Here is a 19777-nt window from a genome sequence, read left to right on the forward strand (position 1 = left end):
ATTGACCAATTGAATGAGTTCCGGTCGACGTCTCGAGCTGTCATTCGTTTGACTTTTTAGTAACCGAGGCAGTGAAGGCATGTTGGAAAATGTTTTGTGCCGCACTCATCTTCAGTTTATTGGAGAAGTGAACACACAAAGAGAATTACAGGAAGCAAACTTCAGAAGAGCCTGCTGGCTTCATGCTAACATACATATAATGGAATACAGCTTTCACGTGCTAACAGTTAGCATCAGGCGGATATCGAAAGAACGCGCGCAGTCAATATGGCCGTAGTCTCGGGCATCTATTCCACAAGTCACGTCGAGGAGCAACGTGATAAGTGGCGACTTTCTCAAAAACGCAGAACGGGTCGTTCAAGCGCCAGTCAAATCCCTGACAACGACCGCGACCGCCGGTATTAAAGTGGGACAGACGCGTCAAGCGCGGCTTGAAAGTGTCCATTTCTTGATATGCTCACCCATGGTGGCCATTTGCAGCTGAAAGCTCACACGCAAGTGTCCATTTCTTGGAATTTTAGCCCACGGTCGCCATTTTGCAGACGAAACCAAACGAGAGCATGTCGACAATCAAGTTGGGCTGTTGCGCTCGGATTTTGGAGCAGAGATCCCCAAAAAGGTCCCTTTTGCCCATTTCCGCCCCGGTTGATGGTCCAGCAATGTGTGGGACCATCTGCCATTTTTGACAAATCTTGTCACATTGCTGGTTGGGAAGCGGAGCGAGCGAGCGAGAGAAAGAGAGGGGGGAGAGAGAGAGAGAGAGAGGGGGGAGAGAGAGAGCGAGAGAGAGAGAAAGATTGCCAAGGCAGTTGCCGCGTTGGCAGTCATTCACTCAGTCCCAACATGGAGTCCAAGTCGTCCAATCAACGTTATAGGGCGCTCGGAAACGAGCGTTTGGAGATCAATTGGAATGGCATCAGAACGGAGGGTGCGGTCGCTATTGAAAGTCAGGCGTCGGTACCGCCGAGGTCGTTTCTGCTGTCGTCGGTCCCGACGAGGTCGTTTCTGCTGTCGTCGGTCCCGACGACTTCTTGATGACACGGGTGCTGTTGCTGGTCCGGATGACGTCGTTTCAATCCATATCGGTATCCCTGTCAGCGTGGGCGGGCACGTCGGGATCACGGGCGCTTAGAGCAAACTCTGCAACGACTGATCAAATTTTCCGGCAGGTCCCCGGCTTCGGTTCGAGGCTCGGGTTTGCTGGAAGACAACAAGACGGGCTTTCAGGACGGCTTTTTGGTGTGGCTTCCAGCCGGCCGGCCAGGCGGCGAGCACCTGAACATGTGACGCGGGTCCAGTGCGGCCAGCCAGTACGAGTAGGAGTCAGTGTAGAAGTTGCACGTCCCTCTGCCGTGACACTCGATGAAGGGAATCTTACGAAAGCTCTCCAGACACGATCCGGGCGACGACAGGGGCTGACCCGAACCCTCCGCCCCGACTCCCGTTTCCTGAAGACCCAACAAAAGGTGGCCGGTTTGGAGTTTGACACCCAAAGAAGAGTTCAAAACCAATGTCAGAGGCGACCAACAGGGATTGGCCAATGATGAGCAAGGGCAAACTCACCATGACGAAAGAGAATCCCGACCACAGAGAATCCCAACCCAGAGGACAGTCGGGAAGCAAACGTGTTTGACTGTGGACAGTCATCACGTTGGTTGCCGACTCGCACACCGCGCACCTGAAATGCAGATGTTTTAAATGCAAGCATATGTCACACACACATCATCAGACAAATGGCAGCCAGTCACACATACAAACAGACGCACATTACACATCTCAGATACACAGAGTATACTGCATCGCACCCAAACACACACACACACACACACACACACACACACACACACACACACACAAACTGGGCACGATTCGGAAGGATTCTTGCCGGCTGATGTAATTCTTCAGGAGCGGTCCCGAGATGAAGGGCATGGCGCTGACTCCTGATTGGTCAGTGGAGAGCCAATAGGAGTAGTCGTTGCGTGCGGCGTAGCGGCAGGTGCTGTCCGTATTACAGAAAAGGAAGGGCATGGTGGTGAAACGAGGAAGGCAGCTACCCAGAGTTCCTGAAGGAAGGGACGCACGCACAGACAGACAGACAGACAGACAGACAGACAGACAGACAGACAGACAGACAGACAGACAGACAGACAGACAGACAGACAGACAGACAGACAGACTAATGATTGGTCGGGAGGTCCAAATGACACGGCTTTTTACATATCGCAGCAGAAGCCAGACCTGAGCGGAGAAGCCATTCAAATGGGACATGCTAGCAAGAAACAAAGGCTGTGCTGTGGTTTGGTGTGAGGCCAGCTCAGAAGAGCGTTTAAGCGGGGCACCACGTACCCAAGTCCTGCCCGTGAGCCCGGTTGTTCCCGTTGATGAAGAGCAGAGAGAAGCCGCTGTACACCTGGACAGATCCCGACGGGCATTCCGGTACGGCGGTGCTCTGACTGTGCCGGCTGAACAGGAAGCCATCTTTCTCCGGAGTGTCCACGCAAGAGCCCGGGGGGCCCCGAGGGCCCTTTGCCCCGGCGGGACCCGGTGGGCCCGTCACACCTGCAACGGCACCTTATTCACTGCTCAGACAGCTCGGATGTGGTGCCGACGCGGCTGCGCTATCGCTCCGGTGCGGTCGCTCCGGTGCAGTCGCTCCGGTGCGGTCGCTCCGGTGCGCTGGCGCTGTGCTCGTACACTTCTCACAGATTTACATCAGGCTCTCGAGAAGAAAGGCTACGGCAGAGAAGCCATTTTCCCGAAGCAGCCGTTGACTTTTTCTTACCCTTTTTTCCGGGCTCTCCCCTGTCGCCGGTGTCGCCTTTCTGGCCCGTAAAACCGCCCCCCCCTGTCGGCCCGGTGAGCCCTCGCCCACCTTTCGGACCTGCGATGACAAGTTACTTCATTAGGACATCCTGAAGTGGCCAAAACTGAGCTGAAATGAGTCACCTGGAGCGCCGGTTCCGCCTGGCATTCCTGTGCTCCCCGGTTGTCCTGGCGGTCCTGGATCTCCAGGCAAGCCTTGGTCTCCTGCTGAGACCAGCACCTCTCTGGACACGTCCTTCCCCCTCTGCCCTGCAGGGGCAGCAAAGCACAGTGGCACCTCGGCTTGAGGGTTGCATTTGGTCCGCAAGCACGCTTGCACATAGGCGCTGGCGCTCAATGGTACTAGAAACGTGCCATTGCAGACCGGAATCTAGTCTGTTACTGTGTCTTGAGCTTTTTGGAACAACCCTGAATTGAGTTGTTTGAATGATGCGCCCTTGCGAGGTCGATTTTCTTTCTTTATATGGGAAAACCAAATCTGAATGATGCACCAAATTCAGATAGTATGGCGCCGCTCAAGTGAATGGATGTGAAGGCGATTATTTTTGCAGTTTTACAAAGAACACCAAAAAGACGGCGGTGGGTGACCTTTTGCGGGCTGCATTTCCATTCGTCTCAACGGGTTTCAACATTGTAAGGTCAATTGAGTTTGGAGCTCGCTCAGAGAACCCATTCAACTTGTGTACGAGCGTAATTATACTCAATGTGGACACGGACACGACTCCCTCCGCTCAGCCGCTGTCCTCTGAGGTTCTGTCCCCAATCTTACTCAACGCAACATGGGCATAGGAGATTCTCGGCTTCTTGGAAACGGCGGGACGGTCAACAGCCCAGCCCCTACGTTTCTTAAGTTTGTTTTTTCGTCGACCACATAGCGAGTGATTTGACACGGGTTGAAGAGAATTTCACTTGAAGCGGTCCTACCTCGTCTCCCCCTCGGTCCAGCGGGTCCAGGAGAACCTTTGATGCCGGTCGGACCGTCGTCACCCTTGGTGCCTGAAAACAAGCAAATGGGACGCCGTCCGTCAGTCCGTCCGTCCGGCAATTGATGGACTGAAATGAAGCAGCAAAGAAAACGGACAACGCGGCGGTCGTACCGACAGGTCCGGTAGCCCCGGTAAGCCCCATGTAACCTTTGCGTCCAGGTGCTCCCTGCGCTCCGTCTGGACCCTGAACATATTCCATTCGGAGCTCGTCAAGGCAAACCCAAGTGCTCGGAGCCCAGCTTGTGCGTGTGAGGAGTTTGAACACGTACTGACCGGCATGCCTGGCGGGCCAGGTTCACCGTGGCAACCGGGGCTGCCCGTGCCACCTGTTTCCCCTTTAGAGCCCTTTTCTCCTTTAAGACCAGAACCTGGGGGGCCGGGAGGCCCTCGACACCCAGGTGGCCCTACAAACAAAGTGGAAAATCTCAATGGCACAAAAAGGATCAATCCACTCAAACGATTGAATCACCTCTTGGTCCCCGTTCTCCTGGCAGTCCCTTTCCTCCTTTCTCTCCTTCAGAGCAGGGTCCCTGCCTACCATGAAGACCAGGGGGTCCAGGGAACCCGGGCGGACCGGGGCAACCTGGATTTCCTGCCGGACCAGAAGGCCCTGGATGACCGCAAGTACCAGGAGCTCCCTTTTCTCCAACACAGCCTGGAGATAAAATTAAACATTCATTTCTCTTCTTTTATCAGGCAAACACATTCCAAACTCACCCGGTGGACCATTTGTCCCCTCTGCTCCCCTGGCTCCGATTCCAGGTTCTGGAGAAAGAAAGAAGAAAAAAAAGAGCGCACACACAATGACAAATGAGCCTCTAAAACCAGGATAACGTGGCTTATTTTACCCCCCATGGCTCCCTTCTCTCCAGCAGGTCCTGGTATGCCATCTTGTCCCTGGCTTCCTCTGGGACCAGATGGACCCGGATTTCCAGGGGGGCCCTTGTTCCCTGAAAGAGTCGAGACACAGTTGTCATTTTGTCACCGTGCCATTGGTTTGACTTTCCGACAAAAGCCAAGGTTTCACTACAACTGAAGCACCTGTCAGGCCACTAGGTCCTGGAGGTCCGTTGACCCCTGGAGGTCCATCACAAGCTTTCTCACCTGGAGAACCTGGAGGACCTGAGACAGAGAGCATATTTTCTCACAGACTATTGGAACACGGCGACCGAGTCAAAAGTCAGACCTCTGCAACCAGGTGGTCCAGCATTTCCTTTCAGGCCACAGGGACCACGATCTCCTGGAGGACCAAAGTTTCCTCTATCTCCTAGCACCCCTTTTAGACCTGTGGGACCTGCACAACCTGGCTGTCCCTGGCAAAAGAGATGGAAAATAATTGACTCAAGACGTCGTGCTGGAGGCGAGACCATCTTCTGCTCACAAACATGGACTCAAATAATATCACGTTTAAAATGTGTATTTGATTGACCGTTTGACTTCTGACATTGACCCCAGTTCCAATTTTGTTTCACTTTTCAACCGATTCATTTAAAAGTGGCTCCGACATCATTCCCTGTTAGCAAAAGAAGTTTTTAGAAATGAAATGCCACACCTTTTCTCCAGGATATCCTTTGGGACCAGGTCCCGCTAAACTGGGTTCCCCTTTTACACCTTTCAGTCCGCCCGGTCCTTCATTTCCAACAAGACCGGGTTCTCCACAGGGCCCGGCAGAACCTTTTTCACCTTTGCAACCTGGACACATGATGCAGATGTTCAAAGTCCTGACAATTGCCGATCAAGTTTGCGGTGAAGTCACACCACTGACCTGGTTTTCCAAGTTCCCCGGAGTTTCCGAGGAGACCGCATGAACCAGGAGGACCGGTCTCTCCAGCTCTACCTGCTTCCCCACGGGGTCCTGAGAAACAAACACATTGGCTGTATTTCCCCAGTCAAATTTGATTTTTATTGCTCTTTAATGATTTATTGTTGATTGTTGTCTGACTGAAGTCTTCACGCTCGACGGAGCATGAAGCAAGAAATAACTTCATAACTGCCATCAAAAGCACCTTGAGGTCCAGCTCTTCCTGGTTTGCCATTGGTGCCATCGAGACCCGGGGGCCCCAGGGAACCTTGACTGCCTTTAGCACCAGTCAGACCTAGAGGTCCTGAGGATAAAGAGACTGGTGAGAAGACGCGGGACATTCTGGAGGTGTTCACACTGCGGCTAGACTGAACATTCACAGAACAGCTCAAGAATAATGACCATAAAAATATGCTCCGAAACAGAAAAGGCCAGCGTAGCAAAGATAATTGAAAAGGTGACGGAAGCGCTTTTAAAAAATGAGGACGGACGGAAAGACTAATGAGTGGAGTGGAGTGTACCGTGTTTTTCCATGCATAATGCGCAACATTTAACTAATTTATTGTCCTAAAATCTGGGGTGTGCATTATGCATGGGTCCAACAATTTTTGAAGAAAATCTCCCTCAAAATAAAACTTGAAATCACACCTTTCTTCTTGTTTGTTGTCAATCGCGCATCGCATTCAGCCATCTTGCCCAACACAGTCAGTAAAATTCATTATTGACGACACATTGTTTGATGCGATGGTGCAATCCTTGATGGGGTGTTATTGTCAAATATTGTTTGTTTTTTAATCTCCATCGCAAACCGGATATCCTACGGAGGCCGCCATTACAGATGCGCAAGACACGTCAGCTATATAAAGAGCGAGAATTCAGTTCTCTACCTAAATGCGTATTACAGGTAATATTTGATTTCACAACACTTTGCCTTGTTCCTTTCTTCTCTGCTGTTCACTTCAAACACGCTCCGTACGAACACAATGCTCTCGTATCGGACGCTTGCTCGATCACCTGCTCGTTTGTGGTCACAATGTACCGTACACAAATCCGAAACATTTCTTTGCTATCGGGTTTGCTAGCGCATGCGCAGTGATACTGACCGGCAGAATAACATCCGGTTGTTCCCAAAGATGATCTTTTTTCTGAAATAATTTTACGTTTACGGACTTAAGTAAGAGTCAAAATTTGGGTGCGCATTATACATGGGTACAGGTTTTTTTCCAGCATCGACATGCCGTTTTTAGGGTACGCATTATGCATGGAAAAACACGGTAATAGCATAGCATAGCATAGCATAGCATACCAGGCTCTCCCAGACCTCCAGGATCCCCGTACATCTGCACAGTGGTCTGCATTCCTTTTGGTCCAGTCTCCCCTCGAGCCCCCTGAGGCCCGGGTGGCCCCTGGAAGCCTGCAGTACCATTGACACCCTCCTCACCTGAACCAGGAGCCACAGGGTGGTAGTGATTTGGAGACAGACGTGCAAGTCATTTGCGATCACTCCGTGTCACCTTTTGGCCCAGGAATCCCAGGCTCTCCTGGTCTCCCAAGGTTCCCTGGACTACCACGGAGTCCCGGGGGACCAAAGTCTCCCGTAACACCTGACAGGCAAAAATAAACATGACTCTGCTGGAATGGAATTTTTTTTTTTGACAGACCGACCAAGTCGTCAAGACTGAGGCGCTCCTTCATACCTGAACTTCCTGGCTGACCAGGACTCCCAGTCTGCCCTTTCATACCGGTGCTTCCCTGTGGACCTGGAGTTCCATCAAACCCGGGGACGCCAAACGGTCCCTGCGGCCCAATAGCGCCCTTGCCAGGCAGCCCAGGATCACCTTTCTCACCCTTGAAACCCCGGCCTCCTGCGGAACACAACACGTCTCGCACTCGCACAAAAGTAATTTTGATGGTTTATATCTACTATATACCCGAGAAGCCAATGACTCCCATAGGCCCCTGCTGTCCCACAGGTCCAGCTGCTCCTGGCAAGCAAGATCCAACGGGGCCAGGTGGTCCAGGAAACCCATCCAGGCCCCGAGAACCTGGAAGACATACAATTTGCAGGAGGCGCTTAGTCCACTCAGAGAAGAATCTAAGTGGATTCTCAAAGCGCCACACCCACAGGGTTAAATACATAGACAGACAAGATATTTATTAGTTAGACTAGCCGGCCCGCTACTTAGTTGGTTTGACAGTTCACGGTGAACCCCAGATTATTGCAAGAATGTGTTCCAGACTAGACCCATCCATCAGCCTATGACCAGCCCAGGGTACTTTCATGTGTCAAAACCTGATTGGTTATGTTTGCACGGGTGTTATTTCATGCTTGAAGTATGTAAAGAGAAGCCGTGGGCAGCACTAACGGAGGCAGAGGCAATGCACATGAATAGCAAGCAAAACGTTGAGCGTGACAATCAAACTGGTTTCGGCAAAGGAAGCAGCTTCATTCTACCTTTGGGACCTGGTGCTCCATCTTGTCCTGCGTACCCTGGGAGTCCAACAGATCCTTGGGGCCCTTGAGACCCCGGTGCTCCTACAGAGCCTTGGTCTCCTTGGGGACCCAATTGGCCCTGCTGGCCAGGAAACCCAAAGCCAGCAGTGCCCTGTTTGTACAAGAGGAGTTAAGGGATCAGGGTTGAGAGTTTTTGCGCCCAGTGACTGACTTCATGTTACCTTGGAGCCATGTTTCCCCGGTGGTCCCGATGGTCCTGAGCGGCCCTTACTTCCGTAACTTGGAACACCTGGAGCTCCTGCCAGGCCTTTGGATCCTGAGACAAGAATCCGTAAAGTTAGTCCAATCGGGATCAACACCTTCTAAAAGCTCACCTTTGACTCCTGGAAAGCCTTGAGGACCCTGGACAGTAAATCCTATTTGTCCTCCTTCTCCCTTCAGACCGCCCGATCCCAGAATTCCAGGAGGTCCCATCACCCCTGAGTTGAGCAACAGAACAAGCGAAAGACTTGATTGGGAACCTTGTTGTTCTTTGACACCCGCCCGGAAGTCTTCTGCGTGCATTTTGAAGTGACCGTATGCACTCTCAGCCTCACCTTTTGATCCAGGGTTGCCAGACGATCCCTTCGCTCCTTTCTGGCCAGGATCTCCCGGGCTGCTTATGATTTTACCAGGAGAACCTTTTTCCCCTGAAAAACACAGGATGGGCTTTAAGAATCAGCCTTTGTTTCCGCCAGTCATACATAGACAGTCATACCTGGTTTACCAGGAGCTCCAGGCTGGCCCAAAACTCCTACAGTCCCTGGTGGTCCTGGCGGTCCAGGAGCCCCGATACCTGGCGGCCCAAGCGGCCCCATTTGTCCCGGTGCTCCTCTGGGACCAGTCACTCCAACAGGACCCCTGAAACCTTTGAGTCCTTGTCCCTGCAAGAGTAAGTCAAGCTCACCCTTTGTCAGTTTTAGACAAATGTAGTGATTTGCCACCACTTCGAGGCATTTCTATCCAATTAGAATGTTTGGGAAGAGTCATTATGCGAGTGGATTTTCACTTCATCAATCAGATCAAATCAAATCAAATCAAAATGATACTACAGAGCAGAAATGGAGCCAAGTGAGGCCTCACATAGTATTTGAAATGGACTACAGTTTTAACTTAAAGAGACCGTTGATTGGCCTGAACATTGACACACTTGGCAAAATGGATGTTTGCTTGTGAAATGGATGTCAGCATGGCGGGTGGACGGATGGCTCGGCCGGTCCGTTGACCGCGGTCTGGAGCCTTGGGGGTCTCCCGGTCTGACGGTTCAATGAGAGCTGGCAGCGAGCTTTAAATAGCGCTGGCCAAAATATTTACTCTTTCGCCCACTGTAATGATGCTTAAGGACTGCTGTAAATTACAAGGCGTGCGCACTTTACATAGTCAGATACTCACAGGGTTCCCCTTCGGTCCCGGGCTGCCTTTTGGTCCTGCCATTCCAGGAAGTCCATCTCGGCCCTCAAGGCCCGGCGCTCCATCGTCTCCTTGTTTCCCAACTTCCCCTTTCTGGCCATACCTCCTCATGGTGCCGGGATCACCTGTGAGACCAGGCGATCCTGGCGGTCCTTGGATACCAAAGAGACCCTGCAGAGGCAGAGGGGAAGCTAAATATTTTGCTCGCCGTATTCCAGTCTGGGGATGTCATTTGGGGATTTGAAGGATCCAACAGATTTGCTTCAAATGCAGGGTGAGGCTGAAGTGAACTCACCCGTGGCCCAGGTCCTCCAGCCATACCTTTCAGACCTCTTTCGCCTTTGGAGCCCGGAGCACCAAGTTCTCCTGAGGCAACAACCGACACACTTCAATGTGCTCACTAGTCTTTACAGTGGTACCTTGACTTAGGAGGCCCATGGCATTGGATGGAGAGCAGTTCAGGGTCGACCCCACCGCTCTACTGTATATACACTTCTATTGTATTATATTGTATTGTATATAAAGTCAAAGTATCACTTCATTTCGTGACGATCATGACGATAATGTTGATGACAACGATGTGTTGTTGTTTTTTTTACCTCTCAGCCCATCTGCACCTGGTTCCCCCGGTTGACCTGGTGGTCCGGAGGACCCCACAACAATGGGACAGACCAAGCACAGCACCCCCTTCTCACCTGACGAGCAAACGTTACCCACCTAAATGTTGTGTTCTCTCTTTTGTTGTCACGAGCGCTCACCTTCCGGGCCTTCCCGCCCTCTGGTCCCGGGAGGTCCGGTAAGGCCTTTACGACCTTTGGCGCCAGGAGGTCCGACGGCGCCTCGCTGGAAGTCTGATAGAGAAAGTTAGCACTTTAGCGTCTAATTTCCACTTCTGTCAAAAATGCTGGGCTAACTAGACTCCGAGTCAGCCCAATTGCTGAAATCTTACGATTGAAATACAGTAGACCAATATCGGGACGGGGTTTCACACCTGGTATTCCTGGCTCTCCTGGTTCTCCCATGGGTCCAGAACTCCCAGGGACCCCTGGAGATCCAGGAGGCCCAATGACCACAGGCCCATTTTGCCCTTTCTCTCCTTTAGGTCCCATGAAGCCCGGTGGCCCCGGAGGACCTGGCTGACCAGTCGGACCCACCCCTGAGGAGGAAATTGGTGCTTGGGATCACGTTTCCCGAAGGCTACCGCTAATGAAGTGTTTTCTGATTGGCCGCTTGAAGATACCTTGCTCGCCCTGGGGTCCGGGAAAGCCCACAAGTCCTAAAAGAGTCAGAGAAGAAGAAGAAAATCTTTAGACACTCCACCTAGGTGAGTCATTCTTCAGACAAAAGTTTATGATACCTGGCTCCCCAGGTGCCCCTGTTGATCCAGGAAGCCCGGCAGTCCCTTTGCGCCCTTTCACAAATGCGTACTTCCAGGATATCTGGTGAAGAAAAAGAGATGCAGCCACACCCCTTTTAGACAGAACATGCTTTCTTTTTCAGGTAGCCTCACCTCGCCCGGAAGACCAGGAGGACCAAAGTCGCCTTTCTCGCCCTCGACACAAAACAGATGATGACAAGCGTTTCATTGTTAGTGACTATGCTTTATAAAATAACAAAACAAAAAACATGTCTAAAAGAATTCAGCTCAATCCGAACTTTTTTTGTGCAAAAATAACTCGAAAGAAAAACATTTTCTACTTACCTGTCCTCCATCGATGCCCGGGGGACCCACAAAGCCCCGAGGCCCCGGTTCTCCCTGTAGATGCAAGCAAATGCGTCATTTTGTTACCCGGACTGGACTGGCGGCTGGCCTTATGGTCCTCACCGTTTGTCCCAGTTCTCCAGGGAGGCCGTCCTTTCCTGCTTTCCCCTGCAAATTACAAGTGAGATGCGACGTACGCTGCGCAATGTTCCATCTATGCTACGCTGGGCCGGGCCGGACAAAGCCAAGCCAAGCCAAGCCAAGCCAAGCCAAGCCAAGCCAAGCCAAGCCAAGCCAAGCCAAGCCAAGCCAAGCCAAGCCAAGCCAAGCCAAGCCAAGCCAAGCCAAGCCAAGCCAAGCCAAGCCAAGCCAAGCCAAGCCAAGCCAAGCCAAGCCAAGCCAAGCCAAGCCAAGCCAAGCCAAGCCAAGCCAAGCCAAGCCAAGCCAAGCCAAGCCAAGCCAAGCCAAGCCAAGCCAAGCCAAGCCAAGCCAAGCCAAGCCAAGCCAAGCCAAGCCAAGCCAAGCCAAGCCAAGCCAAGCCAAGCCAAGCCAAGCCAAGCCAAGCCAAGCCAAGCCAAGCCAAGCCAAGCCAAGCCAAGCCAAGCCAAGCCAAGCCAAGCCAAGCCAAGCCAAGCCAAGCCAAGCCAAGCCAAGCCAAGCCAAGCCAAGCCAAGCCAAGCCAAGCCAAGCCAAGCCAAGCCAAGCCAAGCCAAGCCAAGCCAAGCCAAGCCAAGCCAAGCCAAGCCAAGCCAAGCCAAGCCAAGCCAAGCCAAGCCAAGCCAAGCCAAGCCAAGCCAAGCCAAGCCAAGCCAAGCCAAGCCAAGCCAAGCCAAGCCAAGCCAAGCCAAGCCAAGCCAAGCCAAGCCAAGCCAAGCCAAGCCAAGCCAAGCCAAGCCAAGCCAAGCCAAGCCAAGCCAAGCCAAGCCAAGCCAAGCCAAGCCAAGCCAAGCCAAGCCAAGCCAAGCCAAGCCAAGCCAAGCCAAGCCAAGCCAAGCCAAGCCAAGCCAAGCCAAGCCAAGCCAAGCCAAGCCAAGCCAAGCCAAGCCAAGCCAAGCCAAGCCAAGCCAAGCCAAGCCAAGCCAAGCCAAGCCAAGCCAAGCCAAGCCAAGCCAAGCCAAGCCAAGCCAAGCCAAGCCAAGCCAAGCCAAGCCAAGCCAAGCCAAGCCAAGCCAAGCCAAGCCAAGCCAAGCCAAGCCAAGCCAAGCCAAGCCAAGCCAAGCCAAGCCAAGCCAAGCCAAGCCAAGCCAAGCCAAGCCAAGCCAAGCCAAGCCAAGCCAAGCCAAGCCAAGCCAAGCCAAGCCAAGCCAAGCCAAGCCAAGCCAAGCCAAGCCAAGCCAAGCCAAGCCAAGCCAAGCCAAGCCAAGCCAAGCCAAGCCAAGCCAAGCCAAGCCAAGCCAAGCCAAGCCAAGCCAAGCCAAGCCAAGCCAAGCCAAGCCAAGCCAAGCCAAGCCAAGCCAAGCCAAGCCAAGCCAAGCCAAGCCAAGCCAAGCCAAGCCAAGCCAAGCCAAGCCAAGCCAAGCCAAGCCAAGCCAAGCCAAGCCAAGCCAAGCCAAGCCAAGCCAAGCCAAGCCAAGCCAAGCCAAGCCAAGCCAAGCCAAGCCAAGCCAAGCCAAGCCAAGCCAAGCCAAGCCAAGCCAAGCCAAGCCAAGCCAAGCCAAGCCAAGCCAAGCCAAGCCAAGCCAAGCCAAGCCAAGCCAAGCCAAGCCAAGCCAAGCCAAGCCAAGCCAAGCCAAGCCAAGCCAAGCCAAGCCAAGCCAAGCCAAGCCAAGCCAAGCCAAGCCAAGCCAAGCCAAGCCAAGCCAAGCCAAGCCAAGCCAAGCCAAGCCAAGCCAAGCCAAGCCAAGCCAAGCCAAGCCAAGCCAAGCCAAGCCAAGCCAAGCCAAGCCAAGCCAAGCCAAGCCAAGCCAAGCCAAGCCAAGCCAAGCCAAGCCAAGCCAAGCCAAGCCAAGCCAAGCCAAGCCAAGCCAAGCCAAGCCAAGCCAAGCCAAGCCAAGCCAAGCCAAGCCAAGCCAAGCCAAGCCAAGCCAAGCCAAGCCAAGCCAAGCCAAGCCAAGCCAAGCCAAGCCAAGCCAAGCCAAGCCAAGCCAAGCCAAGCCAAGCCAAGCCAAGCCAAGCCAAGCCAAGCCAAGCCAAGCCAAGCCAAGCCAAGCCAAGCCAAGCCAAGCCAAGCCAAGCCAAGCCAAGCCAAGCCAAGCCAAGCCAAGCCAAGCCAAGCCAAGCCAAGCCAAGCCAAGCCAAGCCAAGCCAAGCCAAGCCAAGCCAAGCCAAGCCAAGCCAAGCCAAGCCAAGCCAAGCCAAGCCAAGCCAAGCCAAGCCAAGCCAAGCCAAGCCAAGCCAAGCCAAGCCAAGCCAAGCCAAGCCAAGCCAAGCCAAGCCAAGCCAAGCCAAGCCAAGCCAAGCCAAGCCAAGCCAAGCCAAGCCAAGCCAAGCCAAGCCAAGCCAAGCCAAGCCAAGCCAAGCCAAGCCAAGCCAAGCCAAGCCAAGCCAAGCCAAGCCAAGCCAAGCCAAGCCAAGCCAAGCCAAGCCAAGCCAAGCCAAGCCAAGCCAAGCCAAGCCAAGCCAAGCCAAGCCAAGCCAAGCCAAGCCAAGCCAAGCCAAGCCAAGCCAAGCCAAGCCAAGCCAAGCCAAGCCAAGCCAAGCCAAGCCAAGCCAAGCCAAGCCAAGCCAAGCCAAGCCAAGCCAAGCCAAGCCAAGCCAAGCCAAGCCAAGCCAAGCCAAGCCAAGCCAAGCCAAGCCAAGCCAAGCCAAGCCAAGCCAAGCCAAGCCAAGCCAAGCCAAGCCAAGCCAAGCCAAGCCAAGCCAAGCCAAGCCAAGCCAAGCCAAGCCAAGCCAAGCCAAGCCAAGCCAAGCCAAGCCAAGCCAAGCCAAGCCAAGCCAAGCCAAGCCAATACCCTGCCCTGGCAGAGCGTGGCGTACGCCCGGAGCGACGTCAGTCGCCTTACCGGTGAGCCCGGCTCCCCTCGCTGGCCTTGCTCGCCTTTAGTCCCCGATCTTCCCGCTGGACCCTGATGAGCCAAAATCCCACGCCACTCACAAAACAAGGGACAAGACCAAAAAGCGAAGACTAGATGAAAGACTTACAGGATGTCCAGTGCAACCTTTGGGTCCAACATCACCGGGTTCGCCCTGAAACAATTCGAGCAGGAACATTCAGAGCCATCAATAATTGAAAGAATGGGCCACTAGGGCTGAATAGGTTGAAAAATGAACAGGTGAATGAGAGCATGCAGAGACATGGACGGACCTTCAGTTCTTTGGGCCCCTCCACATACAATTTGCTTCCTTTCGGGCCCGGGATACCCACAGGTCCGCGACGTCCCTTGAAGCAGAACCTTTTTGAAAATCTGGACAAACTTGCGTGCTGGACCTTGCACACTCACCTTCAGCCCTTGTGGACCTGGGCTGACCGGACTGGGACCCTCTTGACCCTGACAAAAGACAAAGCACACCCACGGCATCACATGCAAACTTGTGGCTAGCGTAGCGATTAGCGCCGGAATAGGACCGCAATCAGGCCGACCTTCTCTCCCGGCGACCCCGGGGACCCCGGACGTCCCTGCGCGGGACAAAACAAAAGCTCTCATCTGAGTCGATGCTGGCACGAGAAAGCTGAAAACAATTGGAAGCGTACAGAAAGTCCAGCAGGTCCTGAAGGTCCCGGGAAGCCCGGCGGGCCCAGCTCTCCGCTCAATCCCTGCCCACAAACGGCAATGATCAGAATGCAGCCATTTTTGAACGGACACGGTACTGCCCGCCCCACCTGCAAGCGGTGTCACGCATACAAACGGATATACGCGGCGCGGCGCGGCGCGGCCAGTCCTCGTTCTTCGCTAAAGCGCACTAACCAAAGTGACTAAATGTGTGTGCTTGTGAGTATTGCCACAATTGTAAGTATTGTTACACTCATTGTTCGAGCAATGTTTGTGTTGGAGTGCTTCGAGGGTCACAACATGACCCGTGCCCATGCCTGGCAAGTTTCTGGGAAAGGAAGGAGGCTAAGCAGTTGTAATTCCCTGCTTTTCTCTAGAAAAGCATTCTTTTCTCTCCAGAATGTTTTTTCTGCAATACCTTGTCTCCATCTGGTCCTCGTGGTCCTTGTGTGCCTTTAATCTCAGTGGAATATGGAAAGAATGGCGAGTCTCCCTTGAAGGAAGAAACGATTTGAGCATGGACACTTGGGCAAGTTCCGAGTCAGAGCGGGACCTCAAACCTTTTCTCCTGGCGGTCCCAGGCGACCCTGAAAACACAACAAAGCCATTAGCTGGGATACTTAGCCGTGTTAGCCTCCGATAAGATAAAACAAGATAAGAAGCCTTTATTGTCACTGTATGGTGAGATAGACAAGAAGGCTTTTGAGCGGGGAAACTCACGGGCAGGCCGGCCAGCCCTGGGATTCCGGGGAAGCCGGGGAAGCCGTCCGAACCCTGGAAGAACAAGTGATGACATCGCAAGTAGGCTAGTCATTTTTGCTGGACAATTTGGGCTATACAGTGTACCAAATTGGAAGCATTTCATGACACAGAAGAAGAAAAGTTGGAATCGGGTAGTTCAATGGAATGAATAGAAACATTTCATTTGACCTCGATGCGCAACAAGTAATGGACAAATGATCAAAAGAAGTGGTGAGAGGTCGCTGACGCGGCTACCTTAGTGCCGTTGCATCCTGGGAGTCCCGTTTGGCCCACTGAGCCTTCGCTGCCTGGAAGTCCCTGAAAACCAAACGGCAAGGCAAAAACAAATTGGCATCCATCCATCCATCCAAGGTTTCACCTTGGTATAGTTGATCATTCGCACAACTTACTGGAAGGCCAGGAGGGCCGGGAAAACCCGAAGGGCCTGGAACACCCTAAAAACACAAAAGAAGAAAATGTGTGTGCGTGTGTGTGTGTGTGTTTGCGCGCGTGATGGGTATGTTGCCGTGTGCACTTCTGTCCAATAAGGCATGTGCGTTGCAGTCATGTGAACACAAGAGCAATGTGCCGCCCTCTCGTGGGAACACTGCAAACATCATCTTCATCTCCATGATCATCCTCTGATGTTGTCATCGTCGTTATTGTCATCGCGGTGGTTACGGCGATGTTCCTACCCGAGAGCCTTTGAGTCCCGGGTGTCCCGCCAAACCCCGCTGACCCTGCCGGTGCCACGAGCGCAACATCCACGGTGACTACTTTCATGTGTCAGTTCATTAAGTGACATCATATTGGTGGACAAACACACTGACGCACTGACCTCTAGTCCGTCCGGTCCTTGGCCGCCCTCGTTGCCAGGGTAACCGATGAGTCCAGGAAGGCCGTCGTATCCCCGGTAACCGGCCTCCCCCTGAGCACGGCCGAGTGATTATGCAACATAGGGCCACGCGATGACACGTAGTACGTGTACAATTACACATCAAGAATAAAATACGTACTGATGATAAGCACATCAATGACAAGTGTGCATTGCATTTCCACGCCAATAAGAACACAAAGCAAGGACAAGTAAATGCAAACAACCCAACCTCACCACAACATTAACAACACGCACACGCACGCACGCACGCACACAGACACACACACACACACAAGCTGGAGGCCATAGAGGTTTCCCGCGCCCCAATTGAGACCGAGAACACAGTCAATTTTGAAAGCAAATCAGTCCAAAAATCAAATGGCACCCATACAAACAGGAATAAAATACATTGAATGACAAAGTTAAGAATGAATCACGAGCAAAAAGGCCTTGATTTTGGCACTCACCTTCTGACCTTTGACACCCTCGCAATGACACGGCCACTTCCTGCTGCACTGGCACGCCTGCACAAACAGCAGCACGTCAGCAACACATCAACAACACGTCCGCCAGTCGCGTCCTGTCGTGGGGATCACGTTGCTTGATTTTTTTTTTCTTTTTTATCTTTGGAAGACATTTTTGAGTCAAGCGGAACCCAAACAAAATCTTGGCGTGTTCCTTTCACGCAACGGTCCAGACGGTCTTATCTGCATCCCGGTCTTATCTGGGTCCCGTCCGAACTCGCATGCTCTGCCGTCGCCATCTTTTAAAAGATTCTTGTCGTCACGTCGTCACGCTAGCGCACCTTACCGCGCGTTTGTCTCGCGCTTTCGTGTCTTTTCGGCCGAGCCGCCGCCGCCTTGGTGTTGTGTGTGTGTGTGTGTGCGTGTGTGCGTGCGTCCGTGCGCGCAAATGCGTGTGAAAACACAGGAAGGCACAAAGGCAACACAGACAAAACGGGGTCCTCGGCGGGGACATATCGAGCCCCAGATACAAATTTGAGCCGGAGAGGCCAGCCGGCAATGCGCCAAATAGCGAACAATACAAACGCGGCGACGTGACACATGCGGCCGCTCCCCTTTGAGGCGGTCCGACACAGCCGAGGTTGCCGCTTCTTCCCTTCCGCTCGTGTTGCCATTATGGCAAGGTACTAGCCGTTAGCGCCTCAGGCAGCCCTGGATGGACGCCTGGCGGCGGTCCGAGAACAAGCTACCGAGAACGCGGCTGCGGTGTGTGCGCAACGCCCGGAGACCCCCACACCAATCGCATCGACGTCGTACGTGACGTCGTCTTGTGGCCAACGTCGGACCGCTTCCCAAATACACTTGGTTCTCGGCCTGCTCGACACATTTGTTTTGTGCTCTGCCCGTTCTATTCTCACCCGGCGACACGCTCCCTTGCTATATTGGCTAAGAAGTCAAATTGCAACGAGGCCGCCCGCGGCACTCCAGGCTCAAAAAGGAGTCGGGTCCCGCCAATCTGCGGCGACAACAAACAACAGCCCGAGCGAGACACACGTTGCAGCTCGCGCACTTTGTTTTTTGTTGTGTCTGGCGCAGAACTACTTGGCATGGGGGCGGGTGGGAACACGAGCCTGTCACCAGGGCTTGTGTTAAAAGTAGACTGTGGGAATAATGGAACAATTTAACTTAAAAAAGAAAAGAAACCTGTTCAGGCGTTGTCTCGTATTTCCCGATGGCCACCTGCCTCCGATGGATGGAAGAGTCATATGTTTCTCCCCTAGCCGCAAGACGTGTCAATGCAATGACGTGACAAAGGTCAACGGCAAGCTTGACTTCCACCAGCCCCCCGAAAGCCACAAGCGGCGTTCTTCCAGATCAATTCACTTTACGTCTCGCGTTTCTCAGACTTTTGACCGGATCTGTCCCCAAGGTCAAACGGGAGCGGGCGGCTCTCCCAGTCTTTGCACGATGGGGACGGTTATCGGGCTTTTTCGGTGCATCGGGACGGCCTGTCTGTGGTGCACAGCTGTGCCTGTGTCTGGCCTGGCCTTTGTCTTATCTGGCCTGGCCTGGCCTTTGTCTTATCTGGCCTGGCCTGGCATGGGGCCTAGCCTGCGTCTGGCCTGGCCTGCGTCTGGCCTGGCCTGCGTCTGGCCTGGCCTGCGTCTGGCCTGCGTCTGGCCTGGCCATTTAGCGGGATTTCAGCAGGGATGCGCTCAGCCAGAGGAAGCCCATCAACGTCGGCGCTCCTCTTCCCGCGCACCAAAGTCTACGCGTATCTGGGATACAAGTCAAAGGTCCTACTCACTACAGGGGGGTTGGAGTTAGCCCAGACCCTCCCCAAAAAGTCTGCAGCTATGTCCAGACGCTGCTACGTCTTGAAATGACCCTCAGCAGATGTGAGCACAAATCACTTGCTACTTTTTCACAAATGAACATCAAATTAACTTCAAATGTACAAAAGAAGAACATGGACCTTTTATGGCGGGAAGCTCCGTGCCACCAAACGCTCTCATCCGGAAATTGAGGAGAAGAAAGGTCAAGAGCAGGCACAAGAGATAGATTCGATAGATCTGAGAGTGACAGAGAGGTAAAGAGAGATAAAGAGAGACAGACAGGCAAGCAGGCAGGCAGGCAGGCAGGCAGGCAGGCAGGCAGGCGGGCGGACAGAGACAGAGACAGAAAGACAGAGACAGAAAGACAGAAAGACAGAAAGACAGAAAGACAGAAAGACAGACAGACAGACAGACCTTGCCCGCAGCCATTAGAAGGGGGACGTAAAATTGAAAAGTTGTGCGGTAACAAAGGAGTGAGCTTTTCCTTTGAAGGAAAATGAGCAGAAAAGTGAAGCTTGTCTAACCCAGCTGGTGGTGAGGAGCATCAGAATCAGCATCATCTGCAGCAGCAGCGGCGGCTCCAGGAGGGCGCGCCCCCGCGTGACCGACACAACCAGCATGGGAGCGGCGGCTCGGGTCGGATCCTCTTCTCGGGCCGGCCTGCGACGATTGGTCACAACGATGAGCTGCCGCTGCAGACGGCGGGACTCTGACCCCCACTCCCTCCCTCCCTCCCTTACACACACACACCTCCACTACACACACACACACACACCCACCACGCACCCACATCACACGCTCCGAGACTCGCACTTGTGCCTTCACGCTTACAAATTAAGAGTTCAATTTACTGACGATTGATTGCGGCCGATGGTCGTCGTCGGTTTCAGATAACCCAGACGAAGCGGTGCGCGTACTTTCGGGCCGTCGAGGAAGACGGGCGCAACCCTTTCCGAACGGAACAACCGGAGTCATCCGTGTAGTCTTATTTTGA

At 53.4% G+C, this 19777-nt stretch overlaps 1 protein-coding gene and 1 long non-coding RNA gene across 4 annotated transcripts in view; one reads left to right on the forward strand and one right to left on the reverse strand.

Annotated features, from left to right (window-relative positions):
- LOC133155760 (uncharacterized) overlaps nt 1-1859 on the forward strand; it is a 3005-nt gene extending 1146 nt beyond the window's left edge. Inside the window, exon 2 of the long non-coding RNA XR_009714726.1 lies at nt 1-1859. This exon is cut by the window's left edge and continues 219 nt beyond it. This is a non-coding gene — a long non-coding RNA (uncharacterized LOC133155760).
- col4a3 (collagen, type IV, alpha 3) lies at nt 831-19773 on the reverse strand. Of its 3 annotated transcripts, XM_061281279.1 has the most exons (53): nt 19639-19773; nt 19308-19443; nt 16952-17008; nt 16446-16535; nt 16303-16347; nt 16018-16062; nt 15863-15925; nt 15587-15640; nt 15427-15453; nt 15285-15359; nt 14848-14910; nt 14737-14772; nt 14597-14644; nt 14461-14535; nt 14298-14342; nt 14159-14221; nt 11340-11384; nt 11217-11270; nt 11025-11066; nt 10872-10953; nt 10755-10790; nt 10506-10670; nt 10273-10365; nt 10114-10209; nt 9810-9880; nt 9497-9685; nt 8823-8988; nt 8662-8754; nt 8440-8544; nt 8287-8381; nt 8066-8216; nt 7542-7655; nt 7308-7475; nt 7125-7214; nt 6917-7051; nt 5816-5914; nt 5575-5664; nt 5362-5501; nt 4996-5122; nt 4851-4931; nt 4658-4759; nt 4527-4574; nt 4279-4464; nt 4083-4213; nt 3921-3993; nt 3748-3819; nt 2947-3072; nt 2783-2881; nt 2347-2559; nt 1886-2063; nt 1564-1678; nt 1276-1448; nt 831-1200 (listed from the first exon to the last, which is right to left on the reverse strand). In XM_061281279.1, the coding sequence occupies exons 2-53, from the start codon at nt 19401-19403 to the stop codon at nt 1119-1121; spliced, it is 5007 nt and encodes a 1668-aa protein (XP_061137263.1). In that variant the 5' UTR covers nt 19404-19443; nt 19639-19773; the 3' UTR covers nt 831-1118. The 3 variants fall into 3 exon arrangements, with proteins under 3 accessions (XP_061137263.1, XP_061137264.1, XP_061137266.1); XM_061281280.1 differs by lacking the exon at nt 14159-14221; XM_061281282.1 differs by lacking the exons at nt 831-1200; nt 1276-1448 and having other exon boundaries at nt 1561-1678; nt 1886-1999.
- Between the last annotated feature and the right edge of the window lie 4 nt (nt 19774-19777).

Source organism: Syngnathus typhle, linkage group LG6 (assembly GCF_033458585.1).
Source record: "Syngnathus typhle isolate RoL2023-S1 ecotype Sweden linkage group LG6, RoL_Styp_1.0, whole genome shotgun sequence".
Lineage (NCBI taxonomy): Eukaryota > Metazoa > Chordata > Actinopteri > Syngnathiformes > Syngnathidae > Syngnathus > Syngnathus typhle.

Bases quoted from the DNA above. Each gene is read 5' to 3' on its own strand.
- col4a3 (XM_061281279.1), bottom strand. From the start codon at position 19,403: ATGCTGGTTGTGTCGGTCACGCGGGGGCGCGCCCTCCTGGAGCCGCCG. The intron at 4,214-4,278 runs GTGATTCAATCG...CTTTGTTTGTAG, and splicing joins AGGAGAACGGGGACCAAGAG to GGCCACCTGGGTGTCGAGGG. The intron at 2,882-2,946 runs GTGACTCATTTC...TTGTCATCGCAG, and splicing joins AGGCGGAACCGGCGCTCCAG to GTCCGAAAGGTGGGCGAGGG.